The sequence below is a fragment of the Schistocerca nitens genome, chromosome 3, assembly GCF_023898315.1.
Source record: "Schistocerca nitens isolate TAMUIC-IGC-003100 chromosome 3, iqSchNite1.1, whole genome shotgun sequence".
NCBI lineage: Eukaryota > Metazoa > Arthropoda > Insecta > Orthoptera > Acrididae > Schistocerca > Schistocerca nitens.
Window position 1 is genome coordinate 583,665,531 of NC_064616.1, and position 27,065 is coordinate 583,692,595.

Below are 27,065 nucleotides of genomic sequence, written 5' to 3' on the forward strand. Positions count from 1 at the left end.
TAACCGTCAGGATCAAGTTTACAGGTACTGTACCTGTTTAAACAGCATATGCAGTTTAAGGAACCAGTGTGTGCTGATCTGGAGCAGTATACAAACTTAACATAAAATTACCGAAACAGTTTCAATGTTTGTGGATGGGATGTTGATTTCAGTTTCTTAACATGCAAACTTTATGTACCATTCACAGCAATCTATTTGTAAAGCAGTTTGACATCTTACACCATAGAGTGCATAACTTTCCAATACAATGGTCTTTTACAATAACCACTGAAATTTATCAGACTCAATACTTGAAAGACATGACAAGGCAGAAAGATTGTAAACTTTTTATTGTATTTAATTGAATAAGATAAATTACATTTATTTGTTAAGAAATTTAAGGGCTAATATTCTACATATTGTAATAAAATATTCCATCTACACAGAAATATTAGTTAATTAACAGACTGTTAAAAATAGACATTTTAACTGTTTTAAGTTACAGAACACATGCTGTAATAAGACAGTAACAGAACAAGCCATTTAACTATTCTAAATAGTTTTCCAAGTAGGAGGAATGTGCTTCAGTTTATAATTGATTGTGGAAATGAATCTTATCCCTCCCCCATTTATGGAAGCAATTCAATTTATGTGCAGTTTAGACTGCTTCTAAAATTCACTTAGTCTCTTGCAAAGAATTTGGCTCTGCAAACTGCTTCCACTTTTACAGTCTCTAAAATTAGGCAGCAATAGTAGCCACCATTCAGGACAGTTGAGGAAGATCTGTCGAAGGCACCACCATGGGCACAGTTTCACAACCTACATGTGTCTAGTGTTGCCAAAGTTGATCCCATGTTGGTTCGCACCCTTGTTGCTGCCATATTGCAGGCTTATCACACTGTGACTAGCACGCAGCTGCTCCTCCGTGAAGTTCCGTACATTCTTCTCAGCTTCTTTTGGACCAATGCCTGGTTTACCAAATTTCTCTGCCTACAAAGTAAAGGAGTAACTTCAGCACTAAAATTTCACAGCACACACTGCATCAAATAGTCTAAAATACAAACTTATCAAGACGTTTAATTAAGAATTTTTTATATTACAATATATTTATTGCTTTCACTATGTATGACATTTAGGTACCTTTCTTCCCAATGACTGTATGCAAATGACTACAGAATTAAGGTTCTGTCGCTCCCACAAGTCTACTGTCTGGAATGTTTCCTGGGCAGGCACACCCATTTGGCGAGCAACTTCAAGGAACTGGTTTATATTCTCCATGCATTTGAATGCCATTGTGCTTTGATTTATCTTTTTCACAGATCCTGGCTGAATATGGTTAACAAGCCTGCAAATTTTGAACAATTAGTTCAGACGAAATTTGACACACATATGGTATGTCTTACTGTTACAGTTGTGGCACATTCACAGTAACATACCTGCACAGTACAGTTCCATCCTTCAATGTGTCATAGAAGTTGTCCATATCACCTGCCACATTTATGTCCTCTCCAGTGATGACCCTGATCCATTCTAGGCATTCTTGCGCAAGCTCTTCGCTGTACTTGCTGTTGATCTGGAAGAAAATACAGCGAGATTAGTCTCACTAATTACAGTAAAGTACTACAGTTTATATTTCATGTGAAGGCATCTATCCGTTTCCTTTTGAAGTGCATTGACTATCTCAAACATGTACACTGGGTATCAACAGCTGTTTAACTTTTATCCAGCATCTGAAAATTTATTCTGCACTGAGTTACTGTGCACAAGAAAAACCAAGTGCAAGAAATCTGACAGTTTCAGTTCCACTTGTCCTATGAATGTTAAATAGCTTGTTTTGCAGTATGATAGTCTAGATACAGCAGAACACACCAGCCATGTTTTAAGTAGAGCACACACACGAGCATGAAACTATTAGTTACCTCTGGCCACAGTAGTTTGGGTACTGTATGGTCTGACAACACACGCAATTATTTCATGAACAGCTTAATGTACTGGCACAAGATGTTCAGTATATGATCGTCTGCAAATTGAGGGGGGGGGGGCAAATCTGGTGATGGCGCTACTGTAAGCAACTGAACACCTTTAATAGAGTGTGGCATGAGAAACTTTTACTGTAAGAATGGCAAAAACAGTTCAGGAACTATGAAGCCCATATACCGCTCAGTTATCCGAAGAACAATAAGAAGACCCGTTGGCGACTCATTAGAAACTAAGCACAAGCTCAGGATGTGAAATTTTATCTGCCGTGCACTTTGCAAAGAACCATCCTGCCATCAATCTTTAACGGTGTAACGAAATTATGGAAATTTGGTTGGCCGGACAGTGAATCTCCGTACTCCCGAATTAAAGTCTAGTGTTCGTCACATCGCACGCTAAGTAACCCTCGATTACGTCGCTTCGCTGACGAAAGCATACTTTCCTAGTTAGAGCGCTTCCGACCGAGAGCATTCGTAAGTCTATAGTTGCCGTTCTTCCCTATTCGAAAGCGATCTATCTCAATGAAATCTGCCTCACTGCTTTAGTATTTAGACAGGAAAGAAAGGAAGAGAAAGTACTACTTCCGTACAATGCACAATCAGTAGGCCTACCGTTATGCTACTGTAACAGGTTTCCAAATGCTAGTGCGATATACGACATTATGTTGACTGTCTTTACAACTTACCACGTTTCCAGTCTGAAAACTATGTTCCTGAGGCTTAATTTCCGTTTCGTGTACTTTGATCCATTGTTTTAGAAATATTACTTCTTTTGGAGAAAAATACTCCGCAGTAGCGGAATTTGGGTATTGTTAAAAGAACTACGTTCCAATTTAGAACGAAACTGGGGGAAGGTGTCCCGCGTTTTATGTATCTTTAATGTCAGTAGAACAATGAATTGAGCTTACAACCCATTAGCGCGTATGAACAAAAAATAGTTCAAAGTTCGTGGAAAAACCGGTGTGGCGTGAGCAGCTGCAGACGTTGCGACGCTGCCAAAGGTGGCGACAGCGAAAGTGCGCGCCAGCGTGTGAAAGTATGCAACGCCGCCGCTGGCTTCGCACCTGAAGATTCCTGCAGTCCCCACCGAAATGGCTCGAGCGGCAAACGTTGGGAAACCGTTGTGAAGTCATTGCCATTAAGAAAATGCTGTATCTTACGACCCTGTTAGTACCTTAGAGCCTTGTCGCAAGAGCTTGAAGTGCTTGGCGCGGTGACTACCACGTTTTACGATTCAGATGGTATGCGTTTATCTAAGCTATGGTAAGAAGCAATTTGTTGTGGCGGTTAAACTGCATCACTAGTACCAGCAGCGATTTAGCAACAGAAAAACGACTATCGCCTCTGTAACGCATGAGCTATAATTCACCCGCATTAACCTCAGTCACCAACTTTAACGTGTTGCATGGGCAGCACTACACTAACGGTATATTTTATTTATAAATTAAAACATGGGTATGGTTTATTATAGGCGACACGAAATGTGTAATGTGTAATCTGTAATTCAGCTGCACAATTAACTCCTTATCCAAACGAATAATTTTGAACCTTGCATCCATTACCCACCAAATTACATAGCCAATCCGTGTAGTATGCCAAATAATGGCAAGACCGCTTATCAGTCATGCAGCAGTATTATAGAAAGATACTATGGGTAAACTTATTCGGTGGCTGCTCTTGAACTACACAATACATTCGTGACTGATCTGTAGCCCAAACGCCTCAGTTCATTTCAAAGTGAAAATCACTAAGTCAAAATACAAAACCATTGACAAAACGTGGCAACCCTATTACCGAGCCGGAATGGCGTTTCCCTACAGAGGGTGCGCTGCAACGAAATTTCCTGTCTTAACTACATTTAGGACAAGGGCTTATCACGACATTCTTTTCAGGGGCACTGATTTCTTTAAAGCTAAGACTGTCTTCGAAATATCCGATCTCCCACGGATGTTACTTCAGAATGCCGTCTGTAAGAGATCAAAGTTTTGTCTGGGTTAAGATGGCTACGTATACCTGAAGTTCATTTTCATTACCTTCCTGTGAATCATTTACATGATATAGGAATTTTCGTAAGTGTAATCAACACGCAAAATCCGTGTAATACAAACAAACCTACTCAAATGCATTGAAAACAGTTATTTGATATTTTGTCATCAACATGTACATAAATGTTAAGACAATTTTACACACATTCGAAGTATTCATCTATGCCAAAGAAACTTTTGGTTAAACAGTAATTTTTAAGCTCAGTCAAATTTTACTTCGTCTGTTATTTCCTTTATGTACACTGTCAGCAGTATTTCAGCTGTGACGAGCATTTCGATTAAGTGGACATTCAAATCCATACACACATTAAGTGTAACGAAAATAGTTTTAACTACTTTGAACCGTTAACTGATCAACAGCGACATCACTCGGCCACGCCCAACAAGGAATGAATAAAGTCTCGTCCACGACGTTATCAAAGACTTAGCACAAACTTTGATGAAGTAAGGACCAGGTGGAGGGGGACGCAAGGAACCATGTCAACAGTTACCTTAATCCATAAAAACAAACTTCGGGACACTTAGATCAGGATGTACAGACAAGAATCAGCTTCAGTTATCCTTAATGGGTGTCCCAGTATTCCACACTGAAGCAAGTCGCCCGTTTCCATTCAAGAAGCAGAATACTAGGGAACTACTACAACCACCTCCTCATCCTAACTTATGCACTTTAATCCATTTATGGGGTGAAATCTCCAAACACTGAAGTGCTGTAGCAATCGAGGTCTAAATTTGATGCGTGAGTTACGGCATCGTTTCTATCATACTTCAGCCTGCCACCATTGCCAGCAACCATTTTTATGTACCAATTGTGAACTTCCAGGTAACGTTTCCGTATCCCAGCAATATAGTTACAGTGTGAGGAGTAGACACATGGGCAATTAATTTTCATATGGAACTGCCCTGAAATTTTGTTGCTGTGAAGGCTCAATTACAGTAACAATATGCCACGTACTGGGCTCCACTGAAGTCCAGATGTGTAACCTCTGCACCACAAATCAGCAAGAACATTTTAAGATCGTTTGAAGGTACTGGCAAAGGAGATTGGAATATCCTTACTTCGGCGACATATCAGCGAATCACCACTCAACATGCCTGTAGTTAAATCTATCAAATGAGGCAACTGCAGCTTTGTTTAGTACAAATAAATGAATACGGATATGTCATGTTTAAACATAACTCTCTCCAGCTTTTCAGAATATTGAGAAACTTTTGATCCTCATTTACGAGGCTGTTGGGGGTGAGGTGGTATAGTTGGTAGGCTTGAGGCCGGCCAGCATACCGATGCCACGAATGAGTCAGCGAGTGCGTCATACACCATATACAGCCCAGCAGCATTGTGGGGACCGCGACCGTCTAGTTCCGCGTATGGCTCTTATCAAGAGACGTCACACGCTAGAGTCATGTCCATATTTAGGCGTGTGGCAAGACTGCTCCACGTGCCTCCGTCTGGGAAGCGGTACTGTTAGGCCTTTCGTCCGCGGGCCGTTTGCTAACAAGGGAGCAAAACACACAGCTGTCAATGATATACATCCTTTGCTCGATTATAGGACGTACCTCATTGCAGTGTTGCTTTTATGAGGGAACGCTTACCCCTAAACTTTACAGTCTGCAAAGTAACTTCTTTATGTTATTTGAGAACTTACAAGATTGCCAGCGACTTCACGGAAGTATTTGATTTCATTGTTTCATGTTTATAGTATCACTATGAACGATGTCAGTGCAGTCTGTGGAGCGAGGAACTAGTTTAACTGTTTCGAACGATTCGAAGCACTAGGCAGCCATTCTCGACAGCTGAATTACTGGCAACCAGTGAGTGATCTGCTCTGCGAGTGAGGACGCACTGGACGCGGCACACTTTGTTATTCACTTACTGTTCCTTGTTCGTTGTATGCGTTATTGTACCGCGTGCAGGCCTTTCGTTGCAAGTTAGCTTTGAGGTTCAGGTAAGATGAGCCTGGAAACTAATTTACTTGTTCTCAAACAGCAGAAACTTTCTCACCTGACACCTTCAGAAGAAGATATAAGCACGAAGCCAAGTTTGTCAATTTACAGATGCATGTAAGACGGTTTACTGAAGTGCGTCACTAAAGTTTAGTTATTTAAAAGAGTTTCATTCCTGTCCCGCCACTACAGCTGATTCAACCTAGGGACTGCGTACGCTCCTTTTGTATTATTTCCATTATAGCTGACATTCGTAGACAAATGTAGCTTTATAAAAAATTTAAGAATTTCTATAGCTTTTAAATTTCAGTTGCATATTTTTACTGGGCGACTAGTTTTGGTCTACCTGGTCGTACCTTTATCTCTACTACCCATCATAATACATAGCCGTCACTCTGAAGACCAGTGTTACCTGTCTGGCCTTGGGAGTGACGCTTTACGCTATCTCCATTGGAACAGTAATTCTATTTCGGTTATTACAAGAACAATCGAAGTCAAACGCATGGGACCTGTTGCAGTCAGAAAGTAGCTGTAATAATGAAAATAATACAAATAATTTAGAGACAAAGCGTTAATCGCAAGACCAGTGACGGAAACTCCATCTTCTGATGTCTAGTCCTCAGACACGATGGGTTGCTGACTACTACAAGGATCTGAAGATCATCCAGGGAGATTTAAACTAGTTACACTATCATAGCTAAAACTGGAAAATTAACGATATACAAAATTTTTGAAATTTAAATGAATACTCATTCACATATCGCTGTGACGTGTCACCGGACTATACCGGCTTTGTATATGCACTTTTTGCGAAACGTGCACCAATATCAATATTCATATCCCGCGATTCCTTATTACACGTTACTACGAATACAGCACAATGATTATTCTTTTACTTTCCTTAGAAAACACAACTCGTAGAGTAACAAGTGTGTGGTCGAAAAATGGATGGAAATAATTGACGGCACGACTAATGCAGAACATGTAGACTCATCTGGTGCTTTAGCCATTTGTACATATTTAAGGGGCATTTACCCTCTTTTTCGTAAATGCGTTAGACAACCGTCTTACTACGCAGTATTTGTTACTTCGTAAGTACGTGCTACAATGGTAAGGAACATTAGCAGAATCAGTTACCTGTTGGGCCTATGCTTTTTTAGGATGAAGTGACTGGTAACCAATGACTAGGAAAGTTTACGAGTTTGAAACAGTGCAGAGTACTGGAAATCTACCAGATTCCAATTCAGACGATCAAATGCTCACAAAACTGCCACGAATTTAAGAATGTATAAATCTTCGCAGTCAGAAGCACTTTTAGAGCATTTAGCACCATTTCATATGAAATTTACTGAAATTCAGTAGTTACAAACATTTTCTTTTACTGACTCAGCCAGTGGAAGTCACGCATTGAAATTAACCTTCAGCCGAAACGACACGATTGCAACAGCCACACGCAGCTAAAGGGTTGTGTTAAGACGTTTTTGCAGTACTTGAAAACCGTGACTTATCTTTGAAAGTCTTTCGAAGTCTAACAATGAATTCATATAGAGGGACTTAATTAAACTTTCACTGTTTCAACCACTGTAGATGGTCAATTTATGGTATCGGTATCCAACTTTGTAGGCATGGTGTTCATACTGCGATGCAGGATTTGCAGCGTTTGTAATGTCCTGCCGTTAGCTATGCGCCGGTACTGGTACTGCGACGAAGGATTGAAACAAGCGTTAATGTGCGTGTTATTCAAGATTCGTCTTGACAAGGCGAGCCGGGCTTTACTCTTACAGCTGTTTCATCCGAACAGCAGTCGTGCTGGTGCTCTGAGTATCGCACTGGAGGAATACCGAGAGGTCCTCCTTCCACAGCGAGGTTGAACATGATTCTGAAGCTCGAATTATATGTGTATTTCGCAGTTTCTTCTTCTGGTATGCCTTGGGTCAACTGCGCCACAAATTGTCGAGGTTACTGTTATCACGGCTGATAATGCTGGATGCAATGGACGCTATCTTTAAGCAATGCAAGCTCTGTCACGACAGCTGAACGTTCCATGGCCTAGCGTTCGAAAACTGCTACCAACAATGATTTGTTTGATGGTATTTAGTGCAATTCAGGCTATTTTTGATGCAGACGGGCGTCACATTGAGCAACGTAAACATGGTACGCAATTAACATGTTACCCTCACGTGGAAATTTAAATAGTTTGTTCATTTCTCTTCCGCCTATCCTTACCAATGTCTCCACGAAGTTTCATTGTTCTATGAGCTCTTGTTTTTCGGTGCCCTTAGAATTATAACCACCCTGTGCCGGCCGTGGTGGCCGAGCGGTTCTAGGCGCTAGTCTGGAACCGCTACGGTCGCAGGTTCGAATCCTGCCCCAGGCATTGATGTGTGTGTGTGATGTCCTTAGGTTAGTTAGGTTTGAGTAGTTCTAAGTTCTAGTGGACTGATGACCTTCGCAGTTAAGTCCCATAGTGCTCAGAGCCATTTTGAACCACCCTGCACTTTCGATTACACCTTTCATACCGCAAATCTTCAGACATACGTCAATGTAGATCTAGCTCAGAAATAACATTCTGCCGGTGGTTAGAAAGTACTGTTAAAATGCTTTCAGTATTGTTATTAAGTCGCGTTTTCATATAAGATTGACAAATTACTGTGATGCAAGTTTTCATCAGCCTTTGTATTTGCTCCGCCACATACGATTTCAGATGCTGGACGTTTTAGATTTAAATTATGAGTTAAATACTTAGTGAATTTTGTACGCATCTTACAAAAACTGGTCGTGGCTTACACGTGAATTCATTTGGAGCGGAGTGCGGTAGACATCACGGGAACTCCAGGTATGCAAGATACAAGAGACCCTACTCAGACGATGCGTTCATGTCTTCCCGGTATTGTAGCGGTGGAACCAGCGGAAGAAATGCATTCCGAGGCCCCGTCGGGTCCGCATTCCACAACAGCTCAGCCGCCTCCGTACACTGGAAACCAGGTGGGGCACCTTTTTCTGCTTCGTTTCCAGAGTTCGAATCTTAATTACTGGTGTATTCTGACATTTAGCGATCTTGCAAGACTGTACTCTGAAGAGGTTTGCAATCCGGAACAAGAACACGTTACCCTGCTTTATATGTATTGACTGCAGAATATAAACGGGTTAGTAGACTTGCGTTTGGAAAATTTTACGTAATGAATTTTAAACTGCTCATGCAATGTCACATTCAAACGCCCACCGCAAGTTTTTCTGAGTCCTGCCTCCCAGTCACCACGTGAACGATATGTGGTTTCAGGTATAAATTCGTTCATTCGCTTCCATTTCTCTACATTCACTTGAAGACTTGGCGCAATTTTTTGGGCCGTGGATTTGTCCCAAATTATTTCATTTCGTAATTTACATGGGGTGAGGCGTTTTGAACAATATTAATGAGTTATAGTACTATGTAAGTTGAAGGGATAAAGCATCAGAGTAAATTTATGTCATGGGAGGAACACTGATGACTAACAAAACTGCAAACTTCTACGTCAGCATCTGTCTTCTATACGTTATACAACGTGACTTCAGTTACTATCTTTATGTCTTCCCAAAATACGAACGGCGAATTTTTAGCAAAGACGGTGCATGTTCCTCGTTTCCTGCAGACATTTCTGCGGCGGTACACGTTACACCTACATTAAATCCGCGCGCGAACTGAACGCCAAGTTTCAAGTACGCTTGACAGTATGGCTATTGTGGGCACAACTAGATTGGAATGATTCACGGTAAAATACTGGCGGTAGATGGACGAAGCAGTATCACGTGCAGCCGCAATGAACTGATCCCAGCAGTTTGACCAAAGTAGCAGAGACGAGGCTGATAATCGGGAAGCAATTCTGTCTATATGGACCACAGACGACAAAGCCCGTGCCACGAGGAAATTATTCACAGCAATCTATTATCCGATGAGGACGTTCACATAACTGTTCTCGAATGAGTCCGTGACCATGAAGCGGATTCTATAGTTAAGCATTTTTACGAATGGCAGAACGTTCTGGCGGTTTACAGAGTGACTGTCGACAAAATGGTATCACCTATATGTCACTTTGAAGTGAACTGCAGTATTCAAGAAAGTTACTTTGCATGCCAAAAGACTCGTACATACATCAAATCTAACATTGTTAAGTGTCAAAACGCACTTTGTGTGTTAAGTATTGCAGACTTCACAATATCAAATTGTTTGCTCATTGACAAATTTACAAGGAATTTGCTACACAATGTTTTCGCTTTGTGACCGAAGCAAATTAACGTTTAACCTTTCAAAAGAAATGCATGATACATTCCTTGCTCGAGTATTCGCAAAAATTAGTCACCGATTCCCACGAGTATCTTATTTTTAAGATTCCTTTTGCCAGAGCGTCTAAGCTCTGAAAATCAGTGGCACTACACTGATTGAATTATTTCAGTCTACGCGATGTTGGAAACTGCCAGCGAGACTTCGGTCCGTGGCGTGTGGAAGTAGTAGTTTGCATCCAAGCCGCGCTACGTGTGTGCAAGACGAAGACTGGAAAGAAGTGGGCGGAAGGCCGTAGCGCGCTGGTCAGCCCTGCAGCAAAGAGGCAGCTCGCAGCCGCCCCGCCGGCGCCAGTGACGTGGCCATGGGTGCGGCCCGCCACGCAAGGAATGCTTTAAGGGCAGCCCGCCCCATTCATCCAGTTTAAAATAAATGTCTAAGAACGGACGCGAGGGGCTCGTCACCAGGAAGTAAGGCAAACTAGGAATGCGGCTCGGGACTACGCCCCATTTCCCTCTTCTGCCGGTGATTGACTTTGTAGACATTTTCGGAAACTTTCCATGTTCGGCAACACTGACGTCTTCACTCTGCGTTTAAAGGATATCCAGATTTCACAAACTAACCCAACGTTCTGAAAAGGAATGCCTCCCAGTTTTTTTTATTCTGTTTTCAATGTCGTGCCACCAACTGAAATCCACAGACGAAGCTGCGTGCGGTGGTGATTTCATCTAAAGCAGCAGTGTGCAACGTTGGGTGGTACGTGCACACACACACACACACACACACACACACACACACACACACAGTTTACACCCTCGCGCGCGCGCGAGAGAGAGAGAGAGAGAGAGAGAGAGAGAGAGAGAGAGAGAGAGAGAGAGAGAGAGGACGACAGCGTAGGACATCCGACGAATCATTTGCAAAGGGTTGAACTCATCAGAAAAATCGTCGGATGACAAAGACACGGCTCTCAAGTGTGGCATATCACGAGAGCGTGTACAGATCATTGCAGAACTGCGGCACGGTGGGTGCTACGAACGTTCACTCTTGACAGGAGATTGGACATCTGTCAAAAGTTTATCATGCGTTTTGAGCGTGAGTAATGGATTCGTTAACAAGATTGTCACAGGCGATAAACTTTTCACCACTCTGACCTCTGAAACGAAGATAAAATCAGTGCAGTTCCGCCAAAGACTGGCAATACCGGCCGATGAAGTTAAATGCCATGCGATCAGCATGCAAAGTCTCAGTCTTCTGGGAAGTTCAAAATTTAGCGCATTTTCAATTCATGCCTATAAAGGCACCACAATCTCGGCAATGTACTACGAGACCTTTAGAATATTGACAGTACTAATTCGAAGAGTTCTTCCACATACGGAGCACCCTCTCCTTCAACCATAACAATGCCAGACTCTACACACGAACGCTGCGATACCTGAACAATCCGACGCCTCGGATTGACCCATCCACCATCCTCTATACTCTCCTGACTTGGACTCATCAGATTTTCATGTTTCTAAAACAAAGAACACCTCCGAGGACTTGGATAGTGATGAAGCGGTGCAAGCACAGGTGATGTGGCTCTGTCAACCAAAGCCAACGTTCTACAGTGACGGTATCAAATCAGTCGTTGGGAGGAAATGTGTTCGTCGCCAGAGTGACGATGTTGAGAAATATGTAGACATGAATAAATACGTTGAATGTTAGTGTTTTTAAGAAGTTTAGTGTTTTCACAAATTCTGAGGCATTACTTTTCAGCACGCCCTGTTACATGTCCGCTCTCTGCACTTCGTTTAAGAAGCATTTTCGTTGCCTCTTAATTCCTGTTTGTTTGGCCACGTGCTGTTTACAACATATTTGTTGTATTGAGTCCAGAGGAACGCCGCCACCTGGAAGCATGTGAAGTCATGCAGTGCCTCTCAAGCTGGACAGTGGCAGGCTGCTTTATGACGGGTCAAGGCTGCGCTCGACGTGAACGTAAGCCATGGCGCTGGCGCTCACCACTAAATATACCGCGCCGTACGCTTATCAACGCTGCCCTTATCAGCGCCTCCGGTACATTCCATAGCTGGCGTTGTCCAAGTCTACTCCCATTTCACCACACGGGAGTACAGTTACGCAGTGGTACTACGACTTTAGGACCTATCCTGAACTGCAACTGAGGAAAATATCCGCAAGAAAACAAAGGAAATTATGAATCTTCGCTCTTTTGCTTTGTTCACACTATCCAGGGGATTCAACTGTTTCTCAAAGTTTATGTTTAGATCGTGATCAAGATATGACAGCTGCAACGTATCCTTTTTCAGCTTTGGCAGTTATAGACTTAGTAACTACGTCAAATATTTGCTCTAGCAAAACTAATTTGTTTACATTAACCGTAGGAATACTTGACGCTTAAGCCTTGACCCACTCCCCTCCGGCTTCTAGGGCTCGTTTTCATTGCACTGTCAATACTTCAATTCTTATTTTGAAGGGTTGTAATAAAATGACAACCCCGTTACACGTCAATTGAATGCAGTATCTTTCACGGGAGTTGACTCCTTCGTCCACTGTGGCGAAAAACCTTTCTGTAAGTGAAAATTTAATTATTAATCACTTAGGTCATTTTAAAGCTTAGAGTTAAATTGTAGACAGTATTAAATCTCAGTACACACTGAAATTAGCAATTCATTGTACGACCACGTATTGCAGCAGAGTAAAACACCAGCGTCTTTTAGTGTTCAGTGTATTTCTTGACGTTCCTATTTAGTGTAATTTTTCGTGAAGTATCAACAATGTGAAGTCTGGCGGAAGCTTTCAGTAGGTCCTATGTTTTCATAAGTAACCACAAAACTTATCAGGTGTAACAGTATGGTGGAACAGCTTTCTAGTGTTCAAACGATGTTATGGTACACAAAAAAGTGGTTGCTGACGAAAACGCAAGAAAGTATCATCCTAAACACATTCGTAACTCACGCAATCCTATAGGCATTCTCTCCCTACGAACCGCGGCCCTTGGTTCGGTGGGCTGGAGTGGCTTAATAATTATGAAAATTTAATTATTAGATTGGAAACCTAATGGTACTTAATTGTGAGGAAAACTTGACTAACAAACGATCGGTTGATACGGTATTGAGTTATCACCTGGCATCGTTAATGTGGCAATGGAAGTAAGGGCGTTGGGGAATAAAAATTGCAAACGGGTCTAAAAGTATCACAATAAGCAGGTTTAAATGAATGTTATGCAGAGGAGCTCGTAGAAGGAAAGCTAAAGAAGCTGAATCAAACTGATCATGCTGAAAACTAACATGTGCATGGCGACTTACGTGCCTAAAATTGGGCAAATGGAATGTAATATGTTTATGAAAATACTCTTGCAGGAAGCAAAAGAAATTACCTAACTTCTGGCAGCAAACTCAGAGATTCTCGATAAATTTATTTTAAACGTTTTCATTGTACCTTTCAAACCGATATACATGGCGGATGCTAATTGATACAAAACCAGTCGTGCAGGAAACAAAGGTACGAAGCAGGCCGCTACGGTATGCAGTTTTCTGAAATGGGGCGACAATACTATTTTTATGATTCATAATTTAAGAACTGCAACTTTGGAATGTTGTATGACAACTAGATACAAACCAGTCCTCAGTAAAAGCAATCAAATTTCAATGCCTTTAAATCACCCAATCCATTACGAATTTCAGTATATGTTGAGGCAGAGCTTGTCACTTTTTTAGTAACACCGCGCAACAGCGTTCACACACCGCGATTAGTCACTACAGTAATGTAGTACCTGAGGACGCTACTGAGTATGAAACGCGTTGTGAAAAAACTAAATTTAACTTTTAATTTTACAAATATTTGTTTCCTACATCCGACTACGTATCACTGTACCTTAAATTGCTAACTTCTTTGTCTTTTGATACCCAGCTAGGAAGCTCTTAACGGCTGAGGGATGTTCTGAACACGAAATGAGCGATCTTCGTTTACACAGACATCAAGTACAGGCTCATGTGCTACGCGAGGCACGGTATGCGGTTACGTGGTGCGATGCATCGCAGTCGGATTCGCAGCTTTTGTTGCGGCAAGGTGCACGGTAAGGAAGCTTGTGGTCTGGCCGTGCAGGCGTGGCCTACGTTGCCGCGTCTCCCCAGAAGGCAGGGCCCGATATCTTCTGTTTACAGGGCACCTAAAGCACGCGCTATCTCGCACCGACCGCCAGTTGGGACCAGACCGCTCGCAGCTATTACCGCTAAATATAGCTGTATGAGCCATATACAGCTCTGCCTTACTGTCAAGACCTCACAGGTGCTGTCGGCTTCCATCATGAGTTGACCGCCGCCAAATCTTATTGCACACAGATTGAGCACACCTGACAGTTTTCCGCTTATCCTGTACTCATTTTTCTAACGATTTTATCCATTTGGGTACTGCTGTTTAGTTTCCTGCACCAGATGCAATCTTTATGAACGTCCAAGGAAACGCTTCTTAAGCCTTAAGAGCTCATTCTTTGATCACCACCTCTCCAACACTATCAACCGAATATTTCTCAGAAATTATGCTATGTCTTTATTCCCAAAAGCAAGACGTCTATGACTGCAGTCTAGCAGACTCCATGCATTTCGTCAACGCTACCAATAAGATCGATGGTATTAAATCGTCCCGTGCACAATCACGCTGCGTTTTAGGTTAATCCTTTTGTGCCACGTCGATGGTGCTAGCAATTTTTCGAAGCCTGTCTATGTTTTATTGCTAGGTTGCTTGCTTGATAGCGAGTCAACTTATTTTTTCTACTTTTCCCTGACACCGGGAAAGTTTTAGGATCCTGATTGTAACCCAGTACATTGGCAACGAGATCACGAAACCTGCAATTTTTCCATGTCCACTGCGTCTTTCAGGCTTTTGTATTACCGCAGCCATCCTTATTAAATGAGAACTAAAAACCCACTGCCTGTTTTGCTCTACGTGATCTTCGTTTTACGCCACTTGAAACGGCTGATCACTGTACGCCGTCCTTTATAGCACAGCTGTAATAGCAGCCGTATCTTTACACTTAAATTTGGTACCTAATAAGGTAATCTAGCCGAAAAATTTTTCCCGAAGCTTTTACGTTACGCTACGCTACTGCAATAGGACGCGCATAGTTTTCTATCGGTTCATACGAAATCCACATTTACCTGCTGAACACCTGAACTCCGCAACTTACCAAAACTGCCGGTCTTAGTACACATCTGCAACTAGCAGCGGTCTGTTTTCTCTTGGCCAGTCCCCAGAACATGTCAGCAAGTCATTCTAGGAGTCTAGTAAGGTTAAGCTGAAGAGTATTACATTTTATTACAAAATGTAAAGTAATTTAGTAAATATTTTAACTGAAAGAATGACGAGAAAGTTTTGCTTTAAACTATATAAGAAGTGTCGATTGCAAGTACTTTTATTCAGAAGACAGAAGCTAACTAAAATTTAAACTTTCAGAAAGAAAAGTGGTCAGTTTTAGGCACAGAACCAGAGTCAATGCTATTTGATCGAATGTAAGCGTTCGAATTCTAGTCAAATTTTAGGGTGGGCCGATTCAAACGAAGCTGAAAGACAATTCTCATTTGTCTACCGGAAAAGCAAGTTGGGAAATTCGTGTATGATTAGTGGCCCCTTGCAAGACCTTCCCTGAATTGCGAGGTTCACGTCCTCCAGTTATTAACCACTAGGAATTAGTGTTACCACAGTAAGCTTAAATTGGCCTTTCAGTTATCTTCACTATAAGATCTACAGCACAACAGTTTAAGTATGTATGAACACTTTCATATTGTTTTTATTGCACACCTTTTGTTAAGATCCGAACTTCACACTGGAGACATTTGCACTAAGTGATAAGATAACTTCCGCTAATCACTACGCCGTTCCTTCCAAAGTGCCGTGTCGGACACTAGGAACTTTATCAGTAAAAGCAATTCCCGAACAAAACACGCTATACCTACTTACTGCGATGTCAAGCTTTCTGATCCAGGTGCCAACTGATGACAAATTTTACGCCAGCCCTCCCGGATAATCTTCGTGTGAGCAGTAACTACCAGTCAATTCGGCCCAGTGCTCTGCGAGGTATCCCACTATTCACTTACGGCTACAATTGAGTGATCCACGAAGTGTAGACCCTTCTAGAAGCTTTACAACTTGCATAAGGCTGATTTGGGGGAGGGGATCAAACAGCGATATCATCGGATTAGGGAAAGACGGGAAGGAAGTTGTCCGTGCCCTTTCAAAGGAAGCACCCCAGCATTTGCTGGAAGCTATTTGGAGACATCACAGAAAACCTAATCAGGATGGCCGGACGCTGGTTTGAACAGTCGTCCTCCCAAATGCGAGTCCAGTGTGATAACTGCGCCTCTCTAAATACGAAAAAGATTGAGAACTTCGAGAGTTTGTAATTTGCTGTCTGTTCCTGGGTATAACCTTTTTATAAGAGTATGGACACCACGAAAATATTTGGTTTCGACACGCAGTACGGGGCGAATTAAGCCTTAAAAACACGCGAAATGTCAGTTTCCGAGCCGCGCCCAGACTACTGTTCATCAAGATCAATACCTCTGCAGCGTACCCAATACTTGGCACAACGCTCCGCGCTGCCATAGGAAAGGGACAATGTTCTCACCTATTTTGGGACGCTCACCCCCACCACTGGATAAATGAGATTGGATCATGTTTACTCTATCAGTTTTGCGATGACAATGGCTAATCTACCGAAAATTTACACCGGCTACCGTATGTTTCAGTCACCCACGTTCACTGTATAATATTACTGGATGAGCATCTAGAGTGAATGTTAATATATACGAAGCGCTCTTTCTAAGCCGGTGCTAGAACTTCAGTCTTGCTTTTATTTGTTTGCTGTTAACGAGACGCTAAAACATTGTTTCTGCCCACTCGTCCGGAACTAATCAGCCTAAGGTAGGCTGACGGAAACTGCTTCCCGAGTCAAGTTCTGTGTCAGATAAAGTAATGGAAGACCTAGGTAAATTTTAGACTGGACCAGCAAGGTATCTTTAGAGCACCACGGAGGTTCAAACGACCCACGAATGCTGCTACATTAACCGATAGGATATCTAACAGCTGCAGTAAAACGCTGGGCGTTGGGCTCTTAACGGTAGGCACTCCTGAGGCGTGCTGGCATTCAGGTCTGTGCACTCCAAGCAAAGACACTCCACACCACGACCTTGGACAGAGCAGCTGGCTGCAACGTGGCTGTATCGCAGTAGATTGGCTGTTGCTGCTGCAGCAGTAGTATGCCGTTCTGGCTATTGCAGCAGCAGAAGCAACTGTCCCAGCTACGCACGAAGATGCTTTCGCAGAATCAAGTCAGAGCGAACGGTTCCTCTTAACATTCCGGCGACCTTATAGAAAATTTGCATGTGCCACCAAGGAGAGGTTCCCATTACTTTGTTTATGAAGTTGCCATCCCCGTAGATTTTTGTATTATAGTTTTTATTGCTTTATTATACAGTAAGACCATAGGTTTCAAGAATAGTTAACTGCAAGGCAGCTTTTCTGGGCGGCTATAGGGAAATCCTAGGAATGAAACTGATTCGGTAGAAAGGTTCTGATTTCTGTACGAAATAATTTAACTATTACGTTACTATGGGTACCTATGCCGCATCAATGAAAGCTAATACCAGATAAACTAACGTTTCCGTGATTTTTAGTGTAAGAATTTACACAGTAGACAATTTTACTAAACTTTAAATTTCAAGGCATATTTCTCTTTGTTAGAAACCACACGTTACTGGCATATATGATTCACATTTTTTTGTGCTTTTTGAAACTAGTTCTACTGAAATTTAGGGACTAACATAAGAGATACGCGTGATGTGTTGGAAGCTATCCGGAGATATGCGACTTAGTGACTGAGTAATTATATTGAGGAAATTACAGGCAATCTGCGGGAAACAATTTGAAACCACTAAATTTCTTTGCTGCCTGGTTTTGAAAAGCAGTTGTTTCCAGGAGTTTCCTTTCGTAATCGCCCCACGTCTGGGTGCTATCTAAAATATTCAGGACCATAAATCTTCAGTTGTCAAAGGGCCAACTGATTCAGAGCGTCAAAGATCTTGTACGGTATGCAACGCTGTTTCAACGAGGGCATACGTTATCGAGGAGATAATCTTTACGTAGCAGGTTAGCGGCCACGTGTGAAAGCTCTCCTAGAAGGTTCTGCTGCCGCTGCAGCCACAGGATGTAGAAGCCCAAGGCGTGCGCAGGCAGCAACGCCCACATGCCCCCCTCGCACCTCCACCGGACACTGGGAGAAGCGTGCCTCGCACGAACAATTATTCATCGAATTGTGCAGTGAAAATTAATCAGTTGAGGGTACGTTACTCACTACAACTAGTTCAGTTTTAAACGGTCCTGATGTTTATAAAACTTCACTTAACTCTTGTCCAAATATTAGCGACTTTCCCGTACTCTATACAATCCGAAAAAAAACCATGTGCAAGTCTTCATTAATAAGAATTGTGACTTATGCAACCATATTTGCCTAAGATCCACTACATTATTACAGGTCAAATGTGTTTGACACCTGGCAGCTGCACGTATTTATGGAACGTACTGAAACAGTAAATGCTAGCCGGTTTCCATGAAGTTCTCATGCGGCTCAAATCCATTTCACTTATCAGTTTCAGTGTATACATAAACTCTTGCCAGTTCTGTGGAAGAAAGATACAATATCAATAGTAACTGAACATGGCGCCTTGCTAGGTCGTAGCAAATGACGTAGCTGAAGGCTATGCTAACTATCGTCACGGCAAATGAGAGCGTATTTTGTCAGTGAACCATCGCTACAAAAGTCGGTTGTACAACTGGGGCGAGTGCTAGGACGACTCGACCTGCCGTGTGGCGGCGCTCTGTCTGCAATCACAGTGGCGACACGCGAGTCCGACGTATACTAACGGACCGCGGCCGATTTAAAGGCTACCACCTAGCAAGTGTGGTGTCTGGCGGTGACACCACTAAAGAACTGTAAACCACGTTTTCTTTTGAAAGCCGTTTGAGTTTTGTAGAAAGCTAACTTCTCTGGAGAAAAGTTACGTCGGCGAGCGGCGACCAAATGCTTTCTCCAGAAAACCCGTTTTCTGTGATTCCTGCAAGTAAGACAGTTTACGCCTAATCCAACAGAAGGTTTTCTTTCCACGAAATGCCTCTGTATGGAACGAGATATTTCACGAACAGTACGCAAAACTACGTACGTTGTACTTTGATATGCTGTTCCGAGCAGACATTTACTGTAGTAAATAATCTGCCCGAGGAAACTACCATTCTTACCAAACTTTTATGCTGTGCTTTAGAAACAGCAAAGAGAAACATTGATCACAGCTATAGGCGTCCTGAGAAACTTATGTGGCAGGCGGCGCAAGAATAAAATCGAATTGCCTTTTCATATGAGTGTCAGTTTCGAGCCAGGTAATACCACCATTTTTAACTAAACAAAAAATGGAATACGAAACCACTGAACTCACTTCTAGAAGTTTGTGAGAATTCTGCAATGAATAAAAACTACATATTCCTGGGGGGGGAGGGAGAGAGGGAGAGAGAGAGAGAGAGAGAGAGAGAGAGAGAGAGAGAGAGAGAGGGGGGGGGGGGGGGGGGCGCAAGCGGCTCTTGCCGCCGTCACCCACCCCCTGCCCCTTGCGGATGTACGTTTGTAGCTGGCTTCAGCTGCCGCGTCTATGTACCTAGCCGCGGTGAAGCGAGCAAACATGCACTAAGCAAATCTCAAATGGCTACTTCTTGCCGTATAAGTGTTACTATTTGACAGGCATCAACGACCTATGGTCAATGAGGATTCACTTTTTAGGTAGTGCATAAAGTGCCTATTTAGGAATGTTCCCATTATGTAACCTGGGGAAATTATTACACTTATGACTAAAGTGTGTAAAGTACTAGGTACACTTGCATACCGTTATTGCAGGTAGACTGGACCGAACGCATTACAAGTACATTAATCCGATATCTTCCCAGAGCAAGCGCTGGAAATGCTCTACGCCATCTTCCCCATGCTATCTGAAATAACGGTGACACGCTAAGCGCACTATGACTTACAATTCCAAATATTTAATTTTGTTATGTGAACTGAAATTTTAAAAATTGCGTGAACTTTTCGTTAGGAAGGTGCCATTAATATTACCTCGTTTCTTAGGCATAATGCATTTCGAAGCATTTTGCATCATTAGAATGCTGACTGTTAGAACAATCTACGAATGAACAAGTTTGGTCACGGAACACTTAAAGGGTAGAGTTATTTAGTCTCTTGAGAAATGAAGTATTGGAAATTTTAGTCCAGCAATCGTAAAACAGTAGGCCAGACAATGAACAGTCAAGTTTATGCATACAGTAATGTCGAAGTAGTCATATTCAGCATCAAACTTTAGTAAACGTTAATAATGGTCAACAAAATTCGGGTTTTTCTTGATACTACCCAGGATTGGTTGCACCATTCGTAAGTTAGAGTTCCTTATGGAACCGACCAACACTGCACGTGTTCATTTCCCTCACCCAAAACAATTTGCGTACCGTATCATTTGTTATTTAAGGCTTCCGACTGATCAGTCTCAGTTGATATTGAGGAAGCAAAATCTACTGCTTCGTCATCAGCAGTTTCCCAAAACTAACCATCGCACAAATACATAAATTAACCGCAAACGGTCCAGCGTGCTGAACGTCAAGCTACTCACTAATTGTTCAGTTACCTTTATGCTGTTACCATATTTTGGTTCGGAGTATTAAGGGTGTAGCGAAGTGCTAAGCACCTATGTTCTTGTAAGCGGCTGCACGTGGCTTGGGAATCGGCCGACACGCAGCATACTCCCAATAAGTAAAAGTGGGGCAGCACACAACCGTGACTCATGGACCGCGAGCCTAATACGGGCAAAATGCGAAGCGACGCACAAGGTTGCATTCCCTTTCACGATGCCAGATTCATTTTCGGCTGTCGCCGCACTGGTCTTTGCTCTTTCGACTTTCTCCCATGTGTGGCAGCCGTACTTTGTCAAAGTGTCAAGGTCCTGAACTGGAAGCTGGCCAAAACATGTGACGTTAGCACCACAAGTGTCGCTAACGTCGCTCGACAGCTAATTATTCATATTGCTCTCTACATGGGAAAAAAATAGACCCTTTTGAAACCCAGCGTGTCTCATCACACCTTCTGGGGGTTTGACTATCCATCGAGCAGTCTGAGCGCGCTTCTGAACCGTTCGGAATGAAGCCCTTCAATTAGTTGCTCTTTAATAACTTGGAACTAAAGAAAGCTGTACCTTATGAAACTTATTCGTTAACTTTTTCACGGAAAACTATTTCCCTGTTACACAACCGACGAAATTTAATTACAATGCACCATTAGAATATAGCTTGCCAAAGTTCATATTTTGCCATGTTCATGTAATGTGTTGGGCCGAGAACTTTAGACGGGCTCTCGCGCATATGCAATCGGAGAAGCAAAGGAAACCGTGAGAAATGCAACTTGAGGTTTCGTTATGGTGGCATTTCAGAAGTACGGGCTGTAAGTTGAAACATTGAACTCACGAGCTGCACTATTATAGCTCTTCTTGAAAGTGAAATGTGATCAGCTAGGCAATGTCGACATTTATTGCCGACTGCAGCATCATGTGAAGTATTTCACTGTCTTATTGCAATATGGAGGTAAACTCATTGTGTGCATATAGTTCTCTTGTTTTTCCCTGCACGTGTTATTCCGAGCATTCAACATCGCACGACCCCTAATCCCGCTGCCATGAACAGTGACTGACCAATTATCTTAGATGTTGGTATCTAAAGCAGCTGGAGGCACTAATTTCCTGTAAGTTCCACAGTTGATGGTTTATACCTGAAGCTTAGCCCAGTACCTCTAATTTGCCTTGGCACACTTACAGAATCCAACAAAATGTCCGACGATTTAGATCTAACCAGAACTATGATCCACCGAACTGCTTCGCCAATACACTTATCTCTGAACTATTATGCTTTCACACATTTTTTGTTACTGAATTAAATTTCGCTTGATGAGCTGATACACGTCTTGACATTAGAACAGCTGGGCGAGGATGAAGTAGGGCGACTGTCATTTGATCATGGTTTCAAGGGATATGACCAACGTCGGCCCTTATTGTACGGGAGGTTTCAAAGTTTTAGAGTGCAGAAGCGTGTAATAGGACTCCGTTGCCATGTACAGTCGAGATCAGCATGCCCAAACTTATTCAAAGGAGTAGATATAGTAACTACTGCTTCAGTACATTTATTCCTCAATGAATGTCAGTCCTGCGTCTCCTTTCACATTCCCTGAGCGAAGTAGTCTTTCTGGAAAAGCACGAACAGAAAGAGGACCATGTCCACAGTTTTATATATTATACGGAAACTTTTCGAGATTTTTGATCAGGGAATCAGCTATCGATGGTACATTGCAGGATTAATATTTATAACAGCGATCACTGATGAAATACACGGAACAGGTGTCAAAGGAGCCACGAGGATTAAAATTGCCATAATACGGGAGATCCCGGAAAGTACACGAGAGTTGGCCATCCTAGGATTAAGGCAAGAAGTCATCGCGATTCATAGAACGTCACTGATTTACGGAAAATCAATGATGGTCCGAAGCTAGTAACGAACTGGCTTTTAATTTAAACTTATTTTTACAGTATAGGTGACAGTTCTGGCTTGACACTGCCATTGGAAAGTGCTCGGTTTAGAACAAACATGAGTGAACTGAACCTATGAATTTGTTGCAATCTGAACAATTACTATTGTTACTGCCTTTCCGAGCACTGCGGAGTATATTCCTTTTGCGATGTTGCTGCACAGTGTTCGTAACTGTTAACAACCCCTTCGAGAACATATTCCACTTACACTAGTAAGGTAGCAGAATGTAAGAAATGGTGCTATTAAAAACACCACAAATCTTAATGTGAGCTTTGTGTAGTGGAACTTAGGTTAAGTAATCAGCCCCTGACATCAATTAACTCAAGTTTCAGCTGAATCAGGTTTTAAATGCTGTTTTTTAGTTCTCAATGTTGGTTTAGCTAAGACCACAAACAATACGCCAAAGTCAAGTACATGTATTTTGCACGAAGCAAGCCCTACCTAACCACATTGCAAGGAAGTCCAGTTTATTTATCCCCAAAAAATTTAGCTAAAGTTAATGTCGTGATGGAGCTAATGTTGCACGGTTGGAGTAACAAGGAATAATTTCTCAGAGCTGACTTGCTGCTTTGACGCCTGCGATGCTATCTATGGACTCGTTGCCTCAAAGAGGACAAGGACGCGCTGGCCTCGCGCCGTGCGGACAATCCAACCGGTTACCGCCGCCGCGTCGACAGCCACCATTCATAATACCAAGCGCACCCAAATTGCTCACGCGTCATGTTTCACCTACGTACCCTAACAGCGCTACTTGCTTTTAGAGTATGGAGAGAAGTTCCATCTGATTGCGTAATACAATGGGAACCAAGCACGGATGCACGAGGTATCTTCGCAAGATGTTAGATGGAAAGGAAACACTGATTTGGTTTTGTTTCTGATCTCTGGGTAGAGAGATTAGGGTTTAACGTACTGTCTACGCGGTCACGGGACGAAGCGAAATCTGAGGAAGGTTTGGAAAGGAGTTGGGCCGTGCCCTTTCCAAAGGGGAAAATCCTGGCATTTGCCTTAAGCGTTTTGTGAAGATCACGAATTGAGCCTCTGTCCTCCCAAATAAGAGCCCAGTGCACTTCTCGCTTACACCTGTCTTAAGGCAGTCGCCAACTGGTTTCCAACTCTTTCTTACAATATGAACAAATGCAACATTGCATTTACGTGTCCGAAACCAAGCAGCAATTTTATTCCTGCTCTGTCTTGCTGATTTAACAACAAATTCGTATTTTTAAGTTCTGCTTTCTGCGTGGAGTATGGCCAACCTTCGCTCCGACTTAACATGTTTCGGCGAAGGAACGGCGCAGATAACTATAGAATTGACAACAGGTTTTTAGCTTTAGAGCCCCGAGACAGGCCCAGTAAATTGCTACAGCTCTGACGTTGAAAATTGTGTTCTGTTCTAGGATACAGCTTAAGACTACCTACAAAATTTCGGCATTATCGACAGTGTCTTGAGCAAAGTTAACGTGGCACGTTTTAAACAGTTTGAGGATTTATGGGAATATTCATTACTATTACTGATCTGGCTTACAAAAATAGCAAATAAAAACGGTATCTCTTGTGCCTTCAAGCTTCCAAGTAACCAAATTTATAGATTGTGTGCTGAGTAGTGTTAACAATAATACAAAGAAGCCAGCGCCAAAACATTTATCCTTCCAAGAGTAAAACCGATGACTAGCACAAGGGGCAATTTTATTAGGTGGAGGGGGGGGGGGGGTGAGTGGGAAGGCAGGAAAGTTAATGCGTGGTTTGATAATTGAAAAATGCTGTTCAAGTAGACCCACACTTGGCTACACAACAGTACAAAACCGCGAAATATTCAGTCACTGCAATACATTGCATAGCAACAATATCTGAACAGTGATGTTTAATTCGAAGTTATCTGCACCCTCAAGAGTGAATTGGAATATCAGTTTCAGTTGCATTAGGCTAACTTTATTTAATCCGTTAGAAGTTGGTGGTGAAATATTTGGAAAAGAGGGGGCACAAAGTATTTTTACTATAGCACCTGGAATGTCCATTACTTTCCACACTCCACAACTTTCCTGAATATTAGTCAATGTCGTGGTCGCTCCTTTAAACAGATCACATCTTATTTTCTTAGACCGTGCTTCCCGTTAGATGAATTCAGACTACTTTTATTCGGCCCTGAATGAACATTTTAGTCTCAAGTTCAGATACACATACCATCAATCTTTTCCGAACATTCGTATAATCTATGACTATAGACAACCGTCTGAAAGGAACTACTGTAACCTCTTAATATCCAGCCTGGTACAACCAGTATTTACTTATTAATCAGTAGTTTTCGACAAACACACAATACTTACAAAGAAATATACAATAATCTGACATAGCTGACCTGCGCAAACTAAAAAAACTCTGACGTGCAAGAGTAGCACAAATGCGCAACTCTTGTGCATGCAAGCCGCGCTAACGAAGGGGGGGGGGGGGGGGGAAGTTACGAGCGTGCTAACTTTGGTCAACCCTACCATCTGCGCATCCGCTTCCTCGCCTAGTTTACAGACTGAGGGGCAAGTTCCGAGACTCGCCAGCTGCAGCGGAAACATGTCAGCAGCATATAATGCTGTCTGGGCAAATGAAATCTTGGGCGTCGAACACGCAGTCCAAAAAGACTGATGAGCTACAGTTCTAGGGAAAGAAATGTATTACCTTTACTAGTTCAATAAGCGCAGTATTAACACAAACTGAAAGACGCCAAACCACACCAGTTTAATGAAACGATGTTTATGCAGGGAAGAGGCGCCCTGAGATGGAAAAAGCATGTGACTAGGAGGAATGCCACAATTTCTTTTACACCTCCATGTTCCGTCTTCTCCATCTCGCCTCGAGTTCCCCACAATACAGATGCATAACACTGGCTCCATACTGTGGTAAAAATTTCTCACCCGCAGAAAGTTTTACTATATCCACCAGCTTCACTTGATTAACAGGTGTTACAAAGAGAACTTTGAGTACATCGACCATTTATCTACAGTCCACAATTCCGTAGTACCATCTCTTAACATGTCGCTAAAAATTGCCTTTGCGTCTTTTAAGTTGCTGCAAATGCTAACCCGACCTCCATGATTTTCATAATTAACAGCATATTTTAGTAAGTCAAAATTTCATAACTTCACGATTATGCTATAACTCCTTATAAGCACTTATGTTACGATAATGTCAAACGTTTCATCACACGAACTAATGCCTTTGTTTCCGAACCTGGTAACTGTGCTTCTGCTTCATACACTGAGTTGCATTTTGAACCGACTTTGTACGACTGGACTATCACTCAACTTATTAAACCTAGTTCCGATGCAGAAAAGCGCAACAACCTCCCTGCCGTAATTTTGTTGTATCAAAACAGACGCAGCTTTCAGCGCTGGCATAAACCACACTTCCATCACTCACCAATACTGCCACGTTACGAAGTAACAACAACCCAATCATAACGTTGAAATGGTATTCGTTACTTTAGCGCTAAAGCGCATTCACTCTCAACACAAAAGCGGTTAAGATAATCTTTAAGCAAATCGGCATTTTTACGCCGTTCATTATTCCACGGCGTCAACAAGCTGGGATAAGCCAACGACACTACACCACATTGAATACACCAGCTTTTACCAGATAGATGCACCGTAAGCGCGGCAGAACACCACCTCGCGAAACTTAAGACGTTATTCACAAACACTTGCTGGAGAGAGATGACATTGCAATTGAAGCGCTTCCGGAAAAAAGGACTATATTGTTAATTACAGCAATGTTAGTTAAAAACGACTTACCTTCCTCTGGGCTTCAGCGGCAAAGCCGGACTTAGTTGCTCTGTTGTTTGCCATCGTATGTGCTTGCTCCTGTTCTCTATAGCAACACGGCTCACGCTGGAATGACAGTTACGCGCCCGGCGCTTCGAGTTATCGAACCCTCGTCCACTGTGACGTTCGCGCACACCATTGGTCCGAGGGCGGCGCGAGGGTGGGGGAAAAGCTTGTTTGAGCTCACTGGTTCCAGCAACAGCTACATCCTGACTGACGTCATCCTCTAACGTCTTCCCGCCAACTTTCAAACCGCTGAAGAAAGCGAGCGCGCAAAATTTATTACTGCCTTCGTATCGCAACACATCTGTTTTTTTGACTTTTATTTCCTATCTTAATTTTTGTATTTATTGAACTCTCATTAAATTTGATGATTTCTTACGCTGCAGAACATTCGATATTC

General features: G+C 42.5%; 1 protein-coding gene across 1 annotated transcript; it reads right to left on the reverse strand.

Moving 5' to 3' along the window:
* Positions 1-312: 312 nt before the first annotated feature.
* LOC126248499 (myophilin) lies at positions 313-26,789 on the reverse strand. Its single transcript, XM_049949536.1, has 4 exons — positions 26,633-26,789; positions 1,416-1,552; positions 1,120-1,324; positions 313-969 (listed from the first exon to the last, which is right to left on the reverse strand). The coding sequence occupies exons 1-4, from the start codon at positions 26,684-26,686 to the stop codon at positions 799-801; spliced, it is 567 nt and encodes a 188-aa protein (XP_049805493.1). The 5' UTR covers positions 26,687-26,789; the 3' UTR covers positions 313-798.
* Between the last annotated feature and the right edge of the window lie 276 nt (positions 26,790-27,065).